General features: G+C 33.6%; 1 protein-coding gene across 11 annotated transcripts in view; it reads left to right on the top strand.

Annotated features, from left to right (window-relative positions):
* The window catches only part of LOC101743427 (triple functional domain protein), a 166,232-nt gene that overhangs the window by 118,624 nt on the left and 27,219 nt on the right, over positions 1–20,389 (top strand). For 6 of the 11 annotated variants that reach the window (XM_038010976.2, XM_038010982.2, XM_038010989.2 and 3 more), the window contains 3 exons: positions 8,780–8,852; positions 16,541–16,850; positions 17,416–17,547. In XM_038010976.2, coding sequence (XP_037866904.1) covers positions 8,780–8,852; positions 16,541–16,850; positions 17,416–17,547 — 515 coding nt within the window. The remainder of the gene's footprint in view (positions 1–8,779; positions 8,853–16,540; positions 16,851–17,415; positions 17,548–20,389) is intronic. The other 5 variants (XM_062670280.1, XM_038010986.2, XM_062670284.1 and 2 more) reach the window with 2 other exon arrangements.

The following is a 20,389-nucleotide window of genomic DNA, read 5'->3' as shown; positions in this document are numbered from 1 at the left end:
GGCAGACGGCCGTTTCGAAATGAAACATTTGAGCACACTCAGTAATGAGTGTAATCTATTCAATTCAATCAGTATCCATATTTTGTCCAACGTTAATGATTGAGGAACGATTTACCGTAACAAATCTTAAGTGAGAATCAATAACATGACGTGTTCTATACACACATTACGACAACAGATGGGAGAACAAGCTCGTATCCAGTATGGTGTTAAACGGTTATCGATGTCCATAGACATCACAGCTTGAACACCGACCCTCACCTTGAAACATGAAATCGAAGTCTTCAATAGTTTTATTTTTTATTATCGTCATCGATGACAGATATGTAACGGTCCTCATGAACGCTCGCAACGCGTTTGCTCTCCGTAACCCTCGTTTGAAGAAGGATATATAATTTTCATTAATGTCACCTTTCAAACCGGAACGCATGTCTGATGCCTGGCAGAAATGGACAGTGTCGATGACTCGCACGGGCTTACAATACGCCGTACCACCAGAAAGGAATTGTTTTTCAATATTATAATTTATGAATATTAAATTGAGTCACTATACATATTTTCTGTTGTCTTTAATGTGTAGTTCCATTATTCCCACTACATTTTACTATGTTAAGGATGCCAAAGACATAAATTTACAAAACAAGAACAAGTAAAGAGACTCCGGAAACCAATTATATCAATCGAACTCAAACACAGCCCGTACTTCAGATCACTAAGAAACTCGGCGATCAAAAGCGTAGAGATTATTAGCGGGTTGTTAAATATCTGAATGATTGTTGTTTATTTATTTGAAAACTCCGCCATAGTTGCCGTGTTTCATTGCCTGCTTTAATACGTGATCAATGAGAGAAATATAACGTGAATGATTGGCACTTAAGCGATCGTCCGGTCTGTATACAAATCAGAAACCTAAATTGCTCGTATAATTCTAATGTAACTACAATTACACATGTTGTATAGTAAATGTTAACGATTTTAAAAATAAAAGCAGAAATATTTCTAAATAAAAATTCAGTAAAAAATAAAGTACTTTCATCTAACATTACCGACTAACTCAAAACATTAATGATTCCCACGTGAAAAGTGACAATGAATGACGCGTTCTGAAAGAACTCCTAAGAGTACGAAAACAAAAACACACAGCCATGACAGTGAAACGGTAATGATATTTTTTCTACTATTAACCACAGGCCATTATAGCTGTGTGAAATAAAACAAATGGGCCGGACGCCAGCCAGTTTCGCACGTTCGTTTCAATCAGGCTACAAATAGATTACGGTTCTCGTTACGCTCTTACTCTACGCCGCTTGTCACGATTTGTATGGAGCAAACGCCTAATTTAACACTCGAGTTTCACGATGATATTACCATAAACTCGCTTGAAGCCAGTGATTACAAGGTCACGTCTTCTGCCAACTTAATTTCAGTTTCCAAGTGTCTAATACCGCTGTGACTCTTCAAAACTTTCAGAAAAAAAAAATAACGAAGCGAAAATTCTAATGTTCATTTCGAAAAGGAAGTTAGACGGCACGAGTCGCGACGTGTATTGCCTTTTAGAATACGAGTATAAGGTAATGTCAATATTGAGAGAGCCCGCTAACCAACCGGACGGGAATCGATAGATGAGCCTTTTCTCGCGCCACCCCATTCCAGAGCCGATGTCACGGAACACTGATTTCGGGGCTGTATACAAATTTTAAACGAGGCGCGACATATTTATAAATTATTGTTCTCCATATGGCTTAGTTTTTTTTTCATACAATAAATGCTTATCATGTGTAGCAATTTGTTATCGAGACTAAATTTAATCGAATCGAATGCTATCATAACGCATAATTATAAAAGTAATCACGAAAAATGTTAACATATTATTAGTTGATTATTATTACTGATTAATATTACTGAGATTGTCTTTAATTTAATATTACTGAGAGAAGTTCACTGTTCCTATAATATTACGAGTTTTTCATTTATAGTAATAGTTCAACAATAACATCTCAACCCCCTCCTGGCTGAGCTCTTGCTCGCCCACCTGTCCTTGTGAAACCGGAAAGGCCTCCAGGTCACCAGTAATCATAAAATATCTCAATCATAAAAAAAAATCATCTCAAGGTTAAAAAGAAGAATATAATTCTAATCACGACGATTTTCATCCAGTGTCGTAAGTTTTATGCTACATTCCAAACTTAATGAAAAGGCACACACTTGTCAAGAATCACATTTCAGTATTGAACGCTATATTATTCGTGAACAAGAATATATTCATCCCAAAAGTGAAATGAACGAAATGGATAAAAAATGTTTTTGAGTAAAAGGTTTTATTGAGTTGTTAGATCGCGTTAATAATGTTTGGACAGCACTAGCTGATGCTCGGGTAGGTGGGACGTGACAGTCGCCTCAGGCAGTCGCAGAGCTCTCGATCAGCGCGATCCACATGTTTCTTTGCTCGTGGTGTTACCGAGCCTTACTGCTTTTAGCAGGTACTGAATAATTTAGTATATTTGAATTTTTTTCTTTGTTATTTGAAAGCTGTCACAGAAGTAACTAGGAAAAATTATGATATCAAAACGGGAGAACTTAAGGTAGTTTTAATAATTTAAGAATACTAAAATCTATCTACTGTCTGCCATAACTATGAATAGCTGAACAGTTTGTGATTGTCATTTATTGAAATTAACAATTGATTTAAATTCACCTAATCCGTATTTTACAGTAACGTTCACTGATTCCCTTTCAGCATCATAATATGCCGCGTAACATTTTTTTTGCTCCGGTAAGTCGCGTCGGTTCGATTCTCACTTCAGGAAAACATTCATTGACGAACAGCTTTTATGGCTTTATATCGATATATTTAAACGTTTATATATTAATCTCGAGTTGCCGCAGTACGGGGACTCCCAGTTAGGGGTTAAGTTTATTTTATTAGTTTAAACATTTAAATATAATTTAATCTTAAATGAAAAATTAAAGTATGAATAAAAACTAAAACACACGAAGAGCTCGATGACCTTCTATAAGCATGCGTCTTGCCATTTAGGTAACGTGTACGAACAACATCTAGTGCTAATAAAATAGTCCAGTGGCACGCGAGACACCTCTCCACTAATTACTTATACTAGAGGTCCCGCAGTAGTCGAAATTCGACTATAATTAATTGGAATTGTAAGTTTGTACACTATTATGAATGTATTTTATACTTCTATAATCACAAATTTCGCCAAGACTGCACTATAAAAAATATTAACAAAGACAAACCATATTCTATTCTCAATTTGACAACAGACGTCAAGAACAAAAGTTTGACAATAAATAGTATGCATGCGTGTGTGCGTCAAATACATGGTATGTAGTGTGTGTAATGTTTTTTTTATTGATTTAATTTATCTTTTATGTATTATTTTTAAAAAATATTAGCATTGTGCCCTCCTCTCTATATTCTCTATAAGTGTGGAAAATTTCATACTCCTCCGTCCGCGCAATTTTCGTAAAAAGGGATACAAAGTTTTTGCTTCACGTATTAATATATAGATACATAAATGACGTGTATTTCTTTTTACCTTTCTGATCGATAGTAGATTTGCCTTAGTAAACAAATTTTCAAGTTATACCTTTTATTTAAAACTCTAAAGTAGGTACATAAAACTAATTAAAACAAAAAAAAAACTCGTAGCAGCCAAATACGGAAAGGCGACTTTAATTTAATTTGTGAGTGGAATGCAGTTCTTTGACAACTCATTGCTGGTAATATATCGACGCTTGAAAGGCAAACGTGACTAAGCGACAATGCGTGAACTTTACAGTAGACTAATTTAAAGTTGAAATACCTGAAAACAAAATTTATTTTTACGAATCTAGCTGTAGTAGAATCTAGCTAGTAGCTGTAGGACTGAAATGATTTTAACAGACCTAGAAATATATTTTTTTTGCGCATCGAATATGGTTATTGCCTATCATTTATGTACAAATCAGTTATTGTCGCTTAGTCACTTTTGCCTTTCAAGCGTCGATATGTTTAACACAGATTTTTGTACTTTTTTTTTAAGTAAAAAAAAATTAAGAATTACATGTTAAATGAAAAAAGGTAGTTAAAGTGTTTCTAAACCCTTATTTAGTTGGCAATAAATTGTAATACATGAATTATATATCTAAACAAAATTGATAAAATTGAATGTGCATTTCGTTTTATTTGGATTTGGATTTGGAGGATTTGTTTCAAACAATGCACATATTGCGAATGCGAGAATTGTCATCGCCTCTGCATTCGTGTCCTATTATGATGATAATATATGGATGTTATGATAATATTATTACATCCCTTTCACCCTCAACAAGTTATACTGATTGCGCGTTTGTACTGATTTAGCCGTATTTACAATCAATTAATATTCCATTGTTACATTGACGTTTCGATGGGATTGGGATAAAAGGTAATGTCATCGCTAAAAGAATAAAATTTTGTGATTGTTTACTACCAAGCGATATAACATACAAAAAAATGCTGCATCTTCCAAAATACACAGAAATAATACCAGTTTTAAAAACAACAAAAGGATTGCAAAAGTTGGAACTAAATAAATACAGTATGCAGCAACTGAAAGTTTTCTAGTTTATATTATCATCATCCGATCATTTTCGTATAAATTCAATCTCCACTCACAGCTTTTATGATGTACATACGTATAAACAATTCTTCCCGCGTTTGGCGCCGCATGCACACACCAACATGTGAGTGCTGAGACTAAGACTGAGTACATGAGTATGAAATTATGAAGAGAAAAAGTTTTAATTTAATTTGTGTCTTCTTTCCCAATTAACCTAAGACGTTTATTTAGAGAAAAAATGAAGAGGTGCGCATCCTCGGTACGTAAAATAGGGGCAGCTCCAACACGATCCTGGTTATGATTGCCAACAGACTGGACTTCCCCTATATCAGACACTGTTGTAATAAGCATCTATTTCTCGCTAATCTGACACAGTGACTGATATAGTGGTGGTTACTCAGTTAATATTACGAGTATATCATTATTTTTTGTATTAGTTCCTTTATATAATTTTAATTTTATATAAGTAGTTGACAGTTTTAATTTTAATAATTATAATTCAATTTGATTTGATTTGTTTTTTTTTTTATGGGCTTAAGTTGCCTGAAATAAACGCAATTTATTTCATTTCAAGAATCTTTCCGAATTTTGTTAATGTAATGGTTTTGAAAAGCTATCAATGAAAGTTAGAAAAAATTTTAAAAAATACATTACCTTGTTTGGTACTTTATATTTTCACTTCCATTAGGATGATCGTCAAATAAAATGTTAATTAAAGGATGGCGCGGTCTGTTTGGTGCACGGTTCTGCAAATTTGAATAGCGCTGAACTCCAATATAGTGGATCCGTACCTACTGCGCACAAAGTCAATTTCGGTTAAAGGGTGTATGTAACCTAGAGTAGAGATAGTCCACTGCACATTTCTGGAAATTCACTTTCCTTTGACTTAACTGTGGTCCTGTTTAAACATGTATTGTTGGCCAATGTCTCGCTTTGAACAAACAGTAGGAAACCAAAACAATAAGTTGGAATTGAAATCACAATACGTATTGGTACGACCTCTTTGATTTGTAATTCAGGTACGAGACGGGCTTCTTGTTAGTTTAATAGAAGTAAGTTTGCAAGCTTTGACATAAACAACTATTATTAAGTAGAGTTAGCTGGTTGATTGTAGACGTCAGTTCCGGGCGTCTTCTCATTTAAACTATGTGTAGTTTGAATCGGCAAATAGTATTCAGGTTTGTCGACAAACTTGAATGCGTTTAATGGGAACAATATCTGTGTAACGCAGAACTATATCGCAACATTATGCATGGAATGCAACGTATTCTCAGGCTGTCTGTATTATTAGATTCCCGAATGTCGGTATTGTGATTGACATTGTGCTCAGCAGATTGTTGGAATGGTTATGGAATGTATGTCCACAAACATTAGGTACAATAGGCCGCTTACATATTTGGATAAGACATGTGCGATAGAGTTGTTTAGGCATATTTAACGGTTTTTTTAAATTGTTTTTGCACAAAAATCAGTAGAACGAACAATTTAATTGAAATAGAAAAGAAACGTATATTTTAATTTAATTCATAGTAGGTAGGCTCACACAGCCTGTGTGCTCAACTGTACGGCAGTACGCTGTTTAAAATGCAGCATTTCCCGTGCTCGATGGAAAGGTTTGTAGTTACAAAGGGATTAAAGCGGTTCAAAAAGCTTTGTGAAACGAGGCTTAGCTTGTGATTTTATTGGACTTTTCATATTGAATCCTAGGCTCAATGAAAACAAAATTATCATGTTTATTTAACAAATGCCAGAGATGTTGTTGTTCATTCCAATAAATCTAATTATTAAAATTTAGAACACCAAAGTACATTCGCTTGTTTGCCCATTATTGGGCTGGGAGTTAGCGGATCATAAGCGAATACAAATTATCGGGATTCGCCAGAGGACCCCAAAAGTTCGTTCACCTTCAACGAACTGTCCACAACTCTATTCACAATGTACAGTAAACACGAGCACGAACGAGGATTGCCGGTTTTTGATCAAATACAGCGAAAACGTCCAAAAGCCAGCTCTTTTTTGCATATTTATTTATGGTTCAATTAAAATAAATACATATTATAGTATTGTATGCGAGCCGGGAATATTATTTTGAGCACTTTACAGTTCAAATTTTTAATAATGATTGGACGTAATTAATATGTATACATATACAATTACACTGTATATACATTATATACGTAATTAAGTACATTGCAGTAAACTTTAATTATATATTATATAATAATTATATATACAATTAAAGCTTAGAACACGGGGTTCCACTGCCTGTAATAATCCTCGTGTTACTTGTAATTGTACTAATCACGTGTGTAACATCAATATTGAACCTGAAAGCGTAGGATCGAGTGTGTAGCACTCCGGGTGTTTATTATGTAATTATTTCAAGTGTACCTCAACAGCGTCCTTAACCAGATAGACACGTCTGATGGGAAATGGTCTGCTGATAGCTAAAACTTTAAGTGTAATCATATAGAATACATTTACACCTTGTCCTCCCTTTCCTTTCTTTAGTCCTAAATCAGGTATCAATTAAAAAAAAAAATATACGGTTCACGAATGACTTTCACGATGAACGAATAGTGAAATGTTAACATAGTATCGTCTAAGTAGACTACTTATCCAAATATGGTAATTATGTAATGTTATGTATCACTATGTAAATGGGTACTTATCCAAATAGATAAGTACCACGAATCGGTTTATTTCTACCGCAAATTATTCAGTCTCTGTTTAAAACAAGAGAATATGAAATTGAGAATTATGCGAATTCTCGAGGTTTACGGCGCCATTCTTGTCGTGGTATCGCTTGCTCTGTTCGCCTTCTCTCATCCACATTCGCTTAGTTTGAAATTATGTATTTACTTTTAAAGAAATTATGTAAAAAATAAACGAATACATAATATAATTTAATATTTTTTTGCAATTAGATCATTCTTGTAATATCTGTTGTTTACATCTTCTATGGTGTAACTGTACATTGCCAAAAATCTATATAAAATTGCTTAATTATAAAAAGTCTATATCCAATTAACACTAATTTGATATGTTTTTGGTGGTTAAATGGTATGGTGTCCTTAAAATTTTTCGCATATCGATCTCCACCATAGAATATTTGACTTTCCTACGCTTAGCTGTCTGTATTAGTTTAATTTTAATAATAACTGTTGTTATTTTTTTATATTTAAATCTTTAAAAATAAATACTGAATTTACACATATAAATAAAAATAATAATTCAATATTTGCATCGAAACGAAAACTGATCTGGTTTTATTTGAATTATCTTCAAAAGAGAAAATAAGAAACACAATATTGTCTGTACTAGTGCTAAATTTATATGCATGACCTACGTTCCAATATCTAAAGTACTTGTAAAGTTATTGAGTCTACGATCAACAAGCTGTCCACTCCGACTTATTTACGTTTATAGCATGGAAAATCGATACTACTTTTTACGGTTTGTTTTCTTCCTCTTTTAAAAAGGTTTTATACAATATGTAAATGTCGGTAAATAAGCGTACATACCTAAATAAAACAAAAAAACGGAATCAAACATATACGAGGAATACAAAAAGCAAGAAGAAGACTAAGTAATCTTGGCACTGGTCTTTTTCATTCAGTTTTTAATTAATTATACTAAATACATTATAACAATTTTTAAAGGTATAATTTGGAAAATGTGGTCATTCCATATTAACTAGTAAGGCGCTTTATTTTTTTGTTATCCGAAAAAATATTAAAAATCAATCATTCATTTTTATCTATTTTTAGAAATTATGTAAATTACTTATATTAAGATATAAATATACATACACGATTTCTATAATAATTACAGATAAAGTCAGTGTTAGTGATGAGTAAAACTGGTCATTGGTGAAAGACCAAATGTGCAACACTAAAAAAATATAAATTCCGCTGAAGTGAGGCGTTAAAATATTTATCATAACTTGAACATGTGCTTTTCTTTCTAATATTGTGTACATATTTGCTTCACTGGATTGTAACACAAATTTTACCACTGTTTTTTTATCAATCTTTACTAAATTTTACCACTTTTTGAAAAATAGGATCTATAAGAATGTTATTAAATTAGTATTCATGGTCATAAATTCATTAGTGAAATCGTTCTAAACTTAATGAAATGTTTGGACAGAAACTAATTGTTTTCATTGTCAACAGAGGCTTCCAACTCCGATCCTGGGAGCAGTGTGAGCGCTGCCAGCCCAGGCAAGCAACGTCGTGGTTTCAGCGGGTGAGTAACCGTATCACAGGACTCTTAAGCTGCTTTGAGTCTACGCTATGTTATAGTGCCATATAGTATAGCAACGTATACTTAACCAATAATATATAGTACAGTACAGTGTGAACGTGTCCATAACAATGTATGGTGCGCGATATTGTTGTGCTATGAGATATATACTATGATAATATGCTATTATATTATAGCGTAGTCTGAAAGCAGTTTCATAGTTTGTTTATCTCCAAAGCTATCCACTTAAAGAATTATATAAACTTCTCGGGGGATCAGGCATTGTTAACTATAACAGAATATAAATAAAATAATCATGATAAGATTATTTCCAGCGCTTAATGGTTTTATTAGGACTTTATTTTTATTAATTAAGTTAAAATAAATCGTAGATAGGACCCGTTATGCTGTAGTTGTGGTATTCCTAGGATCATATGAAATGCTGTTCATGTGCGTTTGTTTGTATTAGCGACGCGTAACTTCCTCTATGTGAATTAACATACATTAACTTTAGATTGTTTCTTATTTGTTTCAAAGTTAACGTTTGTAAGGCGAGCATTATAAAATTTAAATTACGTTCACGTTTCATTTGCCATAATAGCGTAACTTAAAGTCGGACTGACGGTCCAGTACTTGTACTGTTACAAAACAATGAAACAATTTTCCAGAAGTATTAATTTCCGAAACAATTTCGTTTATCTGTTTGTATCTCGTAGTAAACCTTTTACCGCCGCTTTCCATTAGTCATCTGTTATCTTTTGTTTGCTTTATCTAATTCCTCGGAAGATAAGATGTTTGCGACCATTCAGTTGCTTATTGGTAGCGCCGTGACCCACAGCGATGACGGGCATAGAATCGGATAGCTCGCGTGCACCTTGTACGAACTGTTGCCGAATTATCAGGTTGTTTTACAAATGAGAATTTTCCTATATTCTAAATCGTAACTTCAAATCGTTCTCGAAACTTCTAATTTTTAAAGTTTGATAAGTTCGACGAGTTTATATTGCGAGAGTCAAATGGTATTTTCGGTGGTAGTTGGAAAGTCCAGCTGTTTTTTTGAAGTGTTTGTCTGACGCGCGTCCGTTATCGATACAATACATGTTTTCAGTGTTCCACTCGTGTTGTGCACCACTTATGGTTACATAATTATGTTTGATGAGTATCTTGTATCTTGTGAACAGTTAATTTAACTATGTATCCTGTAAATATATTGTTATGAAATTTCTGTTGGCGTCCTGCAATCGTTTTCGTTGTTCAATAATAATCCAGTAAAAAGAAATGGTTTTTGTAAATTATGCATGTAATAATGTTAGTTTTTGAATTAAAACTTGATAACGTTAAATCTAATTAAAACAATCATAAACGTTTACTTAAAACAAGTTAGACTACTTCACTTTCAATATACAATCGAGGATAAACATTTTAACGTGGATTCAACTAAGCTGATATTAGAGTAAAAACTAAATCTGTATGGTAGATTTCATAAATATGTATTAGTAGTTTCATTTTCATATTATTTCTGACACGCAAATAATTCGATTGGGCCGAAATGTAATCTATTATTTACACTCTACTTTTGTTCAAACAAATCCGCTTTTAAATTTATTTTATTACCTACTGAAAAATAAATACATTAATGTTTTTTTTATACTATATATTATTATATAAATCTGACCATACAAAAAACTACAATACAAACTGCGGTGATAGCGTCACACATTGTAAATATGGATTCGAATGATGTTTTTGAAATTCCATTCGCATGAAATTGATTAGTCGAATGTTTGTGTACCGACCGGGCCATTGATAGGTATAATGAAACGTCTTTTGTTTGTTTCTGACCGAACGAGACTTTCGTACTAAAGGTTATTAAAACAGGAAAAGGAATACCACTGTCCAAAAGATTTTGGCTAGGGAAATGAATATAGTACCTACTTAGAATCTTATCGCCTGTTATAAAAGCTTAATAACTTGTATTTTAAAAGAAAAATACTGGTCATTATTTTATTAACAGTTAATTTAATAATGAAATAATTGTTAAAATCAAAACGAACTTCTTAGGCGGCACGAAATGACTTTTGACCTAAAGTCATAGTTTTATTCTGCGGCGTCGTTACCCCTTCGGGGACACAGCAAATTCTGTGCTCGGGCTATGGATATATTTTTGTGAAAAATGTATGAAAATTATAAAGCCATATTCTAGGAGATACAATTCTTGTAAATCTGGATTGTTCTTGCCTTTTGACAACAAACAAGAATGGTTGTTTCACCTCAGCACCGGGACACAAAACTCCTCTCAAAAGACTTCTTTCAGAAAACACGAGTTAATGTAAATCAGTAAATAAGAAACTAACGAAAGCTCCAGCAATAAATGTGTTATGTAATGGAAAAAAGAAACAATATTTTCCTTTCTTATTTATAACTGCTAAATAGTATTTTTAAAAAAAGTTTACTAGCCGTGGGGCTATTGCGATTGGAATCAAAGCAAAAGGTACGAACAACCCTGCCCGCATCCTCCCAACAAAGCCGGGTGGTTAAATTGTTTCCTGCGGACAACATTTATTCGATTTATAGATCCAACTAGGTTTCAAATCAATCCTTTGTTTTATTCGCCGGAAGAAGTCAATTGAAATGTCAGTACAACTCAACGATCTCCAGTGCGACGGTTAACCTACCTTTTCAATTCCCTTTAACAGAAATATCACAATGAAGGAATGTTAATCGCCTTTGTATACGATTATTATACGTTATTATACGTTCTCATTTATTGTACTGAGAAATACAGAATTTTAATTAAAATTTTGGTAAGAACTGGTTTAATAACAAAACTTAAGTAACTACAACGTGTTCTTGCGTCATATACTCGCAAAAGAAATTAAGATGAGGATTTTCGTTATTTTTAATTGAACTTCTACATCGGTTCTGACAGCAGTCTACCACGCGCCGTTATTATTTAATAAATCTCTAAACAGAAATACATTTTATACCTTGTTATGCTATATCTATTATCGATTGCATACTATTTATCTAATTGACTTATTCCCTATGCACGATAGTCATCGCTAAAAGATAAAAAAATAGGTTTCAAAATATGTCACCTCAAACCGTTACAAAATAAACGAGATGAATAGTTGTATGTACAATTACAGTTTGCTTGCTTCAGTACGTTGTCTGGAATAGCGTATTAAGATGTTGTTGATTTAATTTCTAAATAGTTATTACTAAATTTTGGATAGGAACAGTTTCAACAAACAGCTTTGTGTTCTAACAAACAGTCCTGGATTTGATTTAGCACTTTTCATACGAACGCCTATATTAACACGAAATTCACGTTGACTCATATAACAGCACAATTCCCAAAAAAAAGAGTCTCTTCAATCATTCACCTGGATGTCGAAATCTGACTTTCAAATGGGGGTTGCAGATTCGTTGTTCTCATTAAATTATTCAAGCAGTATGTCATAAACTAGTTCGTTATTGATAATAAGATGGTGACCTTTGTTCTATTAAGCACTCTCAAATAGATATGATAGTGAAAATTTCTATATATTTAATTGTGAAGGTGTATATTAGTATGAATTTACATAAATACATTTAAGAATTGAATTTAGATAATGTTAAATACTACATTTGTAATGGTTGTAAATTTTGAACGAGTCCGTTCTACACGTTTTGTTTAAAAAGAAAGGGCTGTATATAATACGTACGTAGATGTACTATGCTTGAAAGTTTCACATTCGGCACATAAGATATTAAAGGAATACTAATATCGGTCAGAATAATTTCCTAGTAATAGGCGGACAGAGCGCGTGGTTTGTCCCCTCCCCTCCAAAGCAGACGTCGACATTGCGCTCGTAATAAAGTTATCGTTCACCACAATCTTGATACCATTCCTTGTTCAGAACCGATTATTGGTTCCTTCAAGCGTCGAGATAACAATGTGTCGTGTTACGTATATTTGCATGTTAGTTACAAGTGAACGCAAGAGGGGCACGGTGAAGTGATGTGCTCTCGGATACTCATTCCCGATGTGGAAGCAAGTCGTTCATGTCAAGTGAGTAACAATTATTTAGTGTTATTAGTGTTTTCCTGGTATAACTCTTTTTTTCTGTCGTTGTGCGACCGCAATGCGGCATGTCCTTGGACTGTGTTTGGTCGCCCATGGTTTTTTAATCACACACACCGATTCGGCGTTTAGCGTTTAGCCCCTAATTGTTTTAAAGAGAGGACGATAATAGAGTCATTTTGATTGAAATTCTTAATATGTAAGCACGCAATCAAATGAAATTAAATATGTATACGATATGTTTGCTTACTAAAGAAAAAAACATATTTGGGAGGCCTACATTGTAAGATAGTACCTATATTAAATCGCATATCGTAAAAATGACTCTCTCTGTGAAACGAAACTCTGAGCACTAATATACAAACTTCGCGTTTCAGAAACAGCCCAAACCGAAGTGTCAAATGATATTCACTAGTTAAGGATACATACTCATTTGTGTGTAGCGATACTGCATTATTAAAGATCAAATAATATCACAGCATGTGAAGATATCGGATCTATAAAACAAATTGTGATAAATATGCCACAATAAAAATGATATAGATAAGTAAAAGTCCATTGAAGCCTTGCTAGATGTTTCGGGCAAAATAAAATTATCGTTCCAAACTTTACTTAAACTATGAACTTATCGTGATTTTTAATAAACCATTTTGGTTGTTTTGGGGGAATAGCCTCTAAAACATCAAAATTCGATCATAATCATTGGCACCTCAACATTATATGACCTGTTTCGTTGTATTATTTGACATTTAAAAAAAATGACTGGCCAATATTTTTTTGTGTACACCAATAATGCTTTTTGGTAATTATACAACGAAATAGAAAAATATCGGTTAACCAACAAAGTCGAAAAAGGCACGCTTATATTGCCCTTAGAAAAAACCTATTATTTTCAAATTATTTATGGAAAACTAAAGCTCGTCGCAAAATAAAAGCGGCTTACAAACCGATGAGGAAATGGAACTGAGCTTTTTATTGCCTATTTATGTATATTATATATATATTAAATTCCCTGAGTATTTCGTTCTGCTAACTTTATCTTTGCTATTATCGATTATTAGTCGACTTAGTAGTATAAACAGGTCGCTTTAAAAATAATGTCTCAAGTATTAAATTTATTTAAAATATAGAATACTAATAATAGTATAAGAGTATGTACTAATAAAAATTAATATCTTTTTATAAAAGAAGTGCATTGCAAAACAGCTAACTCCCTTTAACTCTGACCAACTATCTACAAACTTTGTCGTAGGAATGCTATGAGAGTTTATGATAGAATACGTTTGCCGCTTTTAGTTAAATTTCGCGGACTCATGTACGTGGAAATCATGTGTTGCAGAATAGTTTCCCCGCTATTTATCTCAATATATTCAAATGGAAGCTCTCCTTAAAATTAATAATAAATCAATAAAATAAGGAATTGATAAAATTCAATACGCTATTTGTAGGATTAAGAGCGTAGTATTTATAATCCATAATTATGAAGTGAACTTAAAGAAAAAATATCAGGGGTCAATTGATTAATAAAAATTATCACGCTCTGATTTAATATTCTAGAAGGCTTATGATGAATGATGAGATTAAATAGCACTTAACAGGGTTGGTACCTATGAGAGTTTATACATATATGTAAAAAAGTATGTTTGGAATAGCTGTCGATAAATTTAAAGCATTTCCTGAAATCTAGGTCGTATCCCCAAGTTGATTATAGTCGTCGAATGCTGTCAGAACGCTACAGGATACACGGGAACATGAAATTTTCAGTAATGAGATTTATCACCACACTTTGTAAATTGACCAGGAAAGCGTTTTCGATGAGGCTTCGGCATAGCTCAGCTGCATATTACGTGATTTAAACTTTATTACGAGGTAACTGGAAATATTTTAATAATAATAACTGGTTTTATGTCTGGTCAAGGAATCATATTTTAATAGTCAAACAGTGTACTTACTTATTAAAATAATACATATTTATCTACAAATGATATCCTTTAGTTAATAAATGAGTTGAATTTATAAGTCGAACAAACATGTTATTCGATTTCGTAAACTATACAATCCGAGCACTGCGGTTTGTGTATTTGGTTACATTATGTGTTATGCGGTTCAACATGAGCCTTTGCTATAATGTACGGGTACTTAGAGTAATGTAACATAAGGAATTTAATTAAGGTGAACATAATTTCATGTAAGATTTCAATCCAAGCTAAATAATAATACATTTTTAGGAACCATTATAACGAGGGAAACGAAACTCCGTCAAGGGTACATATCGCACCTTTACAATTATAGAGACCTAACCCAAAAAATGTGTTTTTTGGAAAACATCGAACAAACCGAAAAGACGTAAAGAAAAGGAACGGAGTGAAAGAAACAGATGTAATAGTTTATCCTTTTACAAGCTATTTTTGGTGATTTGATTATTAAGAGTCGTTGAAAAGGGTTGGTCTATGTCAATTTTTGAGTTAAAATCGAAATTTAAGGAGTCGGAATGGGTCTCTATAATACTAAAGGTGCGATATAGAAAAATTACCATTTGAATCGTGATTTGTTCCCGTAGTATACGAGCAAAAAATACAGTCCACATTGATGGAGCTTTTATATCCCGACTTTTAATTAAGGCTCACAGGAAATGCATTTTCAGCGGAATATTTCATTTAGTATGTCGTATACCAAAGAGTTGTTCGGTAAGAGTGGTTCTTCTCCCCGTTCATTAAGGCTTGCGGGTTTCTCTTTTGTTGTATTGTTTTCTTTTATGTTTTGACTATTCACAGATCTTTATTGATTTTAAAAAGTTTATCTGCAAATTGTTGAAATTAAGTTACTGAAACGTGATAAATAAATTAGAATAAAAAAATATTAGAGTAGTTTATTCTGTATGCTCGGAAGCTAACCTATTTACAAATATGATAAATTTTGTTTCGATAATGAGATGAGCAAGCGACTTGTTTGGTAGTAATTATTAATTACCACATACCTAAAATATCACAACGTAAATGCCATCACCCACCTTAAGACATACGTTCGAAATATTAATTAAATTGGTGGTATCTATCCCGACAAGCTCCTGGAGAACGTACTAGAACATGTGTTAGATATATTAAAAAAACAGTGGAATTTTAGTTTCAGTCGGGTTTCTTATCCATTAAACCACGCATGCTTCGAATTCGTTTACCACTCAAATTCCAACGGCTCCCTTCGGAAATACCTAAAAGTATTAAGATTCTTTCGATTCAAGATGTTTCAAGATATCCAGTTTCTGTGCCATTTGGAAACTAAGGTTAAATTTATCTCGAAGGGTATAGAAGCTATGTATGTAAGTTGAGTATATTTTACTTCTGGATAACGAAACGTATGAAAGCAAATTGAAAGAACTGAAAGATGAAAAGGAAACTTTTAGAACTAGAAGCTGGTTTGGGTTGGCAGGTTCATACATAACGTAGGTATGTAATATGGCGGTTATATTATAATAATTAATATGGTGTTATTGCGTTCAGTTCTTAGTTAAGAATTTATTGTTATAAATCTCGGAGATGATTGTACATATGTAAGCTATATCGATAATTTTAAGAACTTTTTAAAAACATTAAATCAGGGAAATTGTTTTCTTTTCACCACCTTCAAGAAGAAGATGGTTAGGGTTAAGGAAAACCACTCAAGGCAAAGGGGAGAAGACACCGAGCGGTGGGCAGTCTCCTGCTACTAGCAATAATGCTAGCGCTCCAGCCCCACCTCCCATCACTGCTCCTGCCACGACATCGACTTCTGCTAACTCTGCTCCTGCATCGTCCACTGTCCCTATACCCGCTCCTACTGCTGCACAAGCTGCTGCGTCACTTGCACCATCAGCTGCGGCTAACGCCACGAGCGGCTCTTCAGCGAATAACACCGAGAAAACGCCTGCCAAGAAAATGTCGGCTGAAAAGAAACTAAAGGTAGCCATTGTTAATTAAATCTATACTAATAATATTATAAAGCTGAAGAGTTTGTTTGTTTGAACGCGCTAATCTCAGGAACTACTGGTCCGATTTGAAAAATTCTTTCAGTGTTAGATATCGAGGAAGGCTATAGGCTATATAACATCAAGTTAAGACCAATGCAGGCGGAGCACCAATAAATAATATTTCAAAATCGTTTTTTTTCCTTTTGAGAGCTTTCACTGCGTGCGCTGCGGAAACGGTTAAAGTTTCGCTAAAATAATGTATGAGAGTATTGTTCCCCTTTAAAAGATCTAAAAAAAAGTTCGGGACGGCATATGTCTATAGGTTAAGGTTGGCTCTCTATAACGTTTTTTATGCTAACCAAATTTGTTCTAAAATAAAGCATTATTTGTGAAGGTGTTTTTATAAAGATGATATTCTACGTAAATGAAGAGGCGAGTAAAATTTAACGTTATGCCAAACTAACTATTCCACACGGACGCAGTCGCAGGCAAAAGCTAGTTAATAATAAATATAACAAGGCGACTTGATTACTTTATGGGGTTATACTTTCTTTTAGTTCCCTTCGTTTGTGAACAACGTACGCAGTGATGATAGCATTGACAGCGAGCTTGGTGCGTGCGCCGTTCTCGACGAGGCTGAAGATGATCTACCCGACGTCGAGCTGCCGCCTCCCATGAAACCGATTCAGGTAAGACACAACCGACTCGACGACCGCCTTCTAAGCAATCTTTCTACGATTTCATGAGTTATAGAAATATAATTAATGAAACAGTTTAACATCGGTGTTACATGACGTTTCAAATACCTTAAAATTTTATGTGGTGACGGAAGACAGAAAATTTGTAAATTTCAAACATTAATTTAGTAAATCTACATCAAATAAACACGGGATCAAACTCGAAAATTTTGTTTTAATAGCATATCATACTGAGCGAAGTTTCGCAACGCGCATGTACGGTTGCTCGTGTTACAGTGGCGTGCTGAATTTCGTGGTATCAGTATTATGCGGTTCCGATGTCATTATAATTGGTATTATTCACTTTTTTAAATTCGAAATAAATGTACTCACATTTATTTACACGAACATGTAGGAATTAAAAAAAAGTATATAAATGACGATCGCACACAACACCCGTCTTCATTTGGTCTTTGTATTATTTTGAGATAGTCAATGTTTTCTCAAACTTAAGTCGTTCAAATTTACAACATAAATAGAAAGAAAAGTAATATTTACATACAAAGACACTAGCTTATTCAAGTGTAAACGGTTCTTTTTATTCAGAAACTGAATTTAGCTAGTGAGTTAAACATAACAACGAGGCTGTGTCAGTCAGACGATAGCCCATAACAAGCGGCGTAACCGAGACACAGTCGATTTAGTAGGTGTTTGGATAAACTATCGTCATATCACAAATAGTTTCACTGAAAACAAACAGTACATTATTTATAAAGGTTCGTGCATTCGAATTTGAGAAAAAAAAAATGTTTGTTTGTGATCCTAAAGGCTTAAACGTGAGTTTGGACTGCCGATGTACCGATCTTGTTAATCAGCAAAAGAATATGCTGTTTTAATTATTATTAATCAACAATAAAATACCCCACCCCACCACACTATCTAGACCACACTTGGTTTACTGATAGAGAATCCTTTAGGCATTAAGTCCGCCACTGCACTCTTTGTGCATAAAATTTAATGTATAAGATATGTTGAATTTGCAATTTTTAAATAACACTATATAAATTACTTTTTGTACATACAAACAAGAACAAGCATTTGTTGATCGTTGTTTACAATCCTTCTGAAGACTTGAAAGTGCTTGCTCTACGGAGGGCTTCGCTTTGCTTCCTAGCTGAAGAAACTTTGTAATGCTTCCTGATGCTAAAGTTTTAATTAATTTATCTTAGAAACAGCAATGAAAGTTTGAAAGTAAGAAAGTATTAAAATGTTCATAACGGTATGGAACGGTCAACAGTGGAAGAACTCGAGTGGCTTAATAAGTGTACTTACTGTGCTTTTCTTTACGTCATTTTCTTGTAACATAAAATACTTTTGAATTAATTAAGGTCGATCGCGCGTTATGAGGGAATTATCCAAACAAAACACAGCTAATTCTTTCCTAACTCCCGCCGTGAAAATATTAAAGTACCGTAAAATCTATAGTGCTACGCAATGTTAAATTGTAATTTACATACGTTGTACAAAAATAACAAATTGTATTTTTTCTCCAAATCTATATAAATGTAAACTTATGGAAAAGCCACAAATAAATTATTTATTCGTTACTCGTATAGGATTTCAATAAATTAATCATTCGACAACAACGCAGCAATTCTAAGATAGGTCTCCAATAATTCATGGTGCACTTAAATCGAGCTGTGTGTGTAACAAACTCGCATGTTTTGTCGGGATCCATTCAACATGTTTTTGAGCGTATTATTGGGTTTGAAAAATGATAAAATTCTTGAAAATTGACTGTTGATGAGGCCTTGTTAGTGTCGTTTCGGGTCAGCAATAGCGGGATTGCGATCACCAAATATTCCGGTTATACCCGTGACAGCTGACGCTCTGTGACGTCATCGACAATAAAATAGCTATAATAACTTTATAACCTATTCACTTATCAGTACATCCTATTAGTTGATTTTACTATTTTATTTATTTTTCCATTGACGATCTTTAAGTATTCAACTATTTTTAGGTTCAAAAACACAACGTTATAGATGTGTATAAAACCATACAGCGTATATAGATAAACTCGTGTAGAAGATGTAATACTATATTTTTTTCATGTAAATAAATCCGGTGGAAGTGGTCATGAAATAAACGATAAACTCCTCGAGGCCACGTCTTTTGCGACCTTCGTCGCTGTCAATACTCTCGTTTACATTATCGACTTATTTCGCAATGATAAACATTCCAATATCACAATGAATACTTTTTATTGTTGTCAAGATGAAATTCACATTACTTTTAATCAAGAAAATATGTTATTTTATCAAGATTATGTAGTAGGGAATATTGTTAGCCTTCATGGTTAGGTACTACTACCGTTGAGTCCATTTCATTACGGTTTGAAGAGTGGGAGCCGGTATGCAATGCAATATTAGTTTATATATATATTTTTTTTATTGCTTAGATGGATGGACGAGCTCAAAGCCCACCTTGTGTTAAGTGGTTACTGGAGCCCATAGACATCTACAACGTAAATGTGCTACCCACCTTGAGATATCAGTTTTAAGGTCTCAGTATAGTTACAACGACTGCCCCACCCTTCAAACCGAAACGCATTACTGCTTCACGGCAGAAATAGGCGAGTTGGTGGTACCTACCCGCGCGGACTCACAAGAGGTCCTACCGCCAGTAAGCAATTGATACATCGACGACCTCATGTCTCAAAGTGGATGGTCTGATTCGCGTTGTGTTTAACATGGGTGACGGTAACCACTTAGCACCACGAAGGCCATGAGTACGTTCACGCATCTACGCAATTAATAAAAAATATAATAAAATATTAAACGATATTTCATAC

This window comes from Bombyx mori, chromosome 1 (genome assembly GCF_030269925.1).
Source record: "Bombyx mori chromosome 1, ASM3026992v2".
Taxonomy (NCBI): Eukaryota; Metazoa; Arthropoda; class Insecta; order Lepidoptera; family Bombycidae; genus Bombyx; species Bombyx mori.
This window is presented reverse-complemented; position numbering and strand designations above follow the sequence as displayed.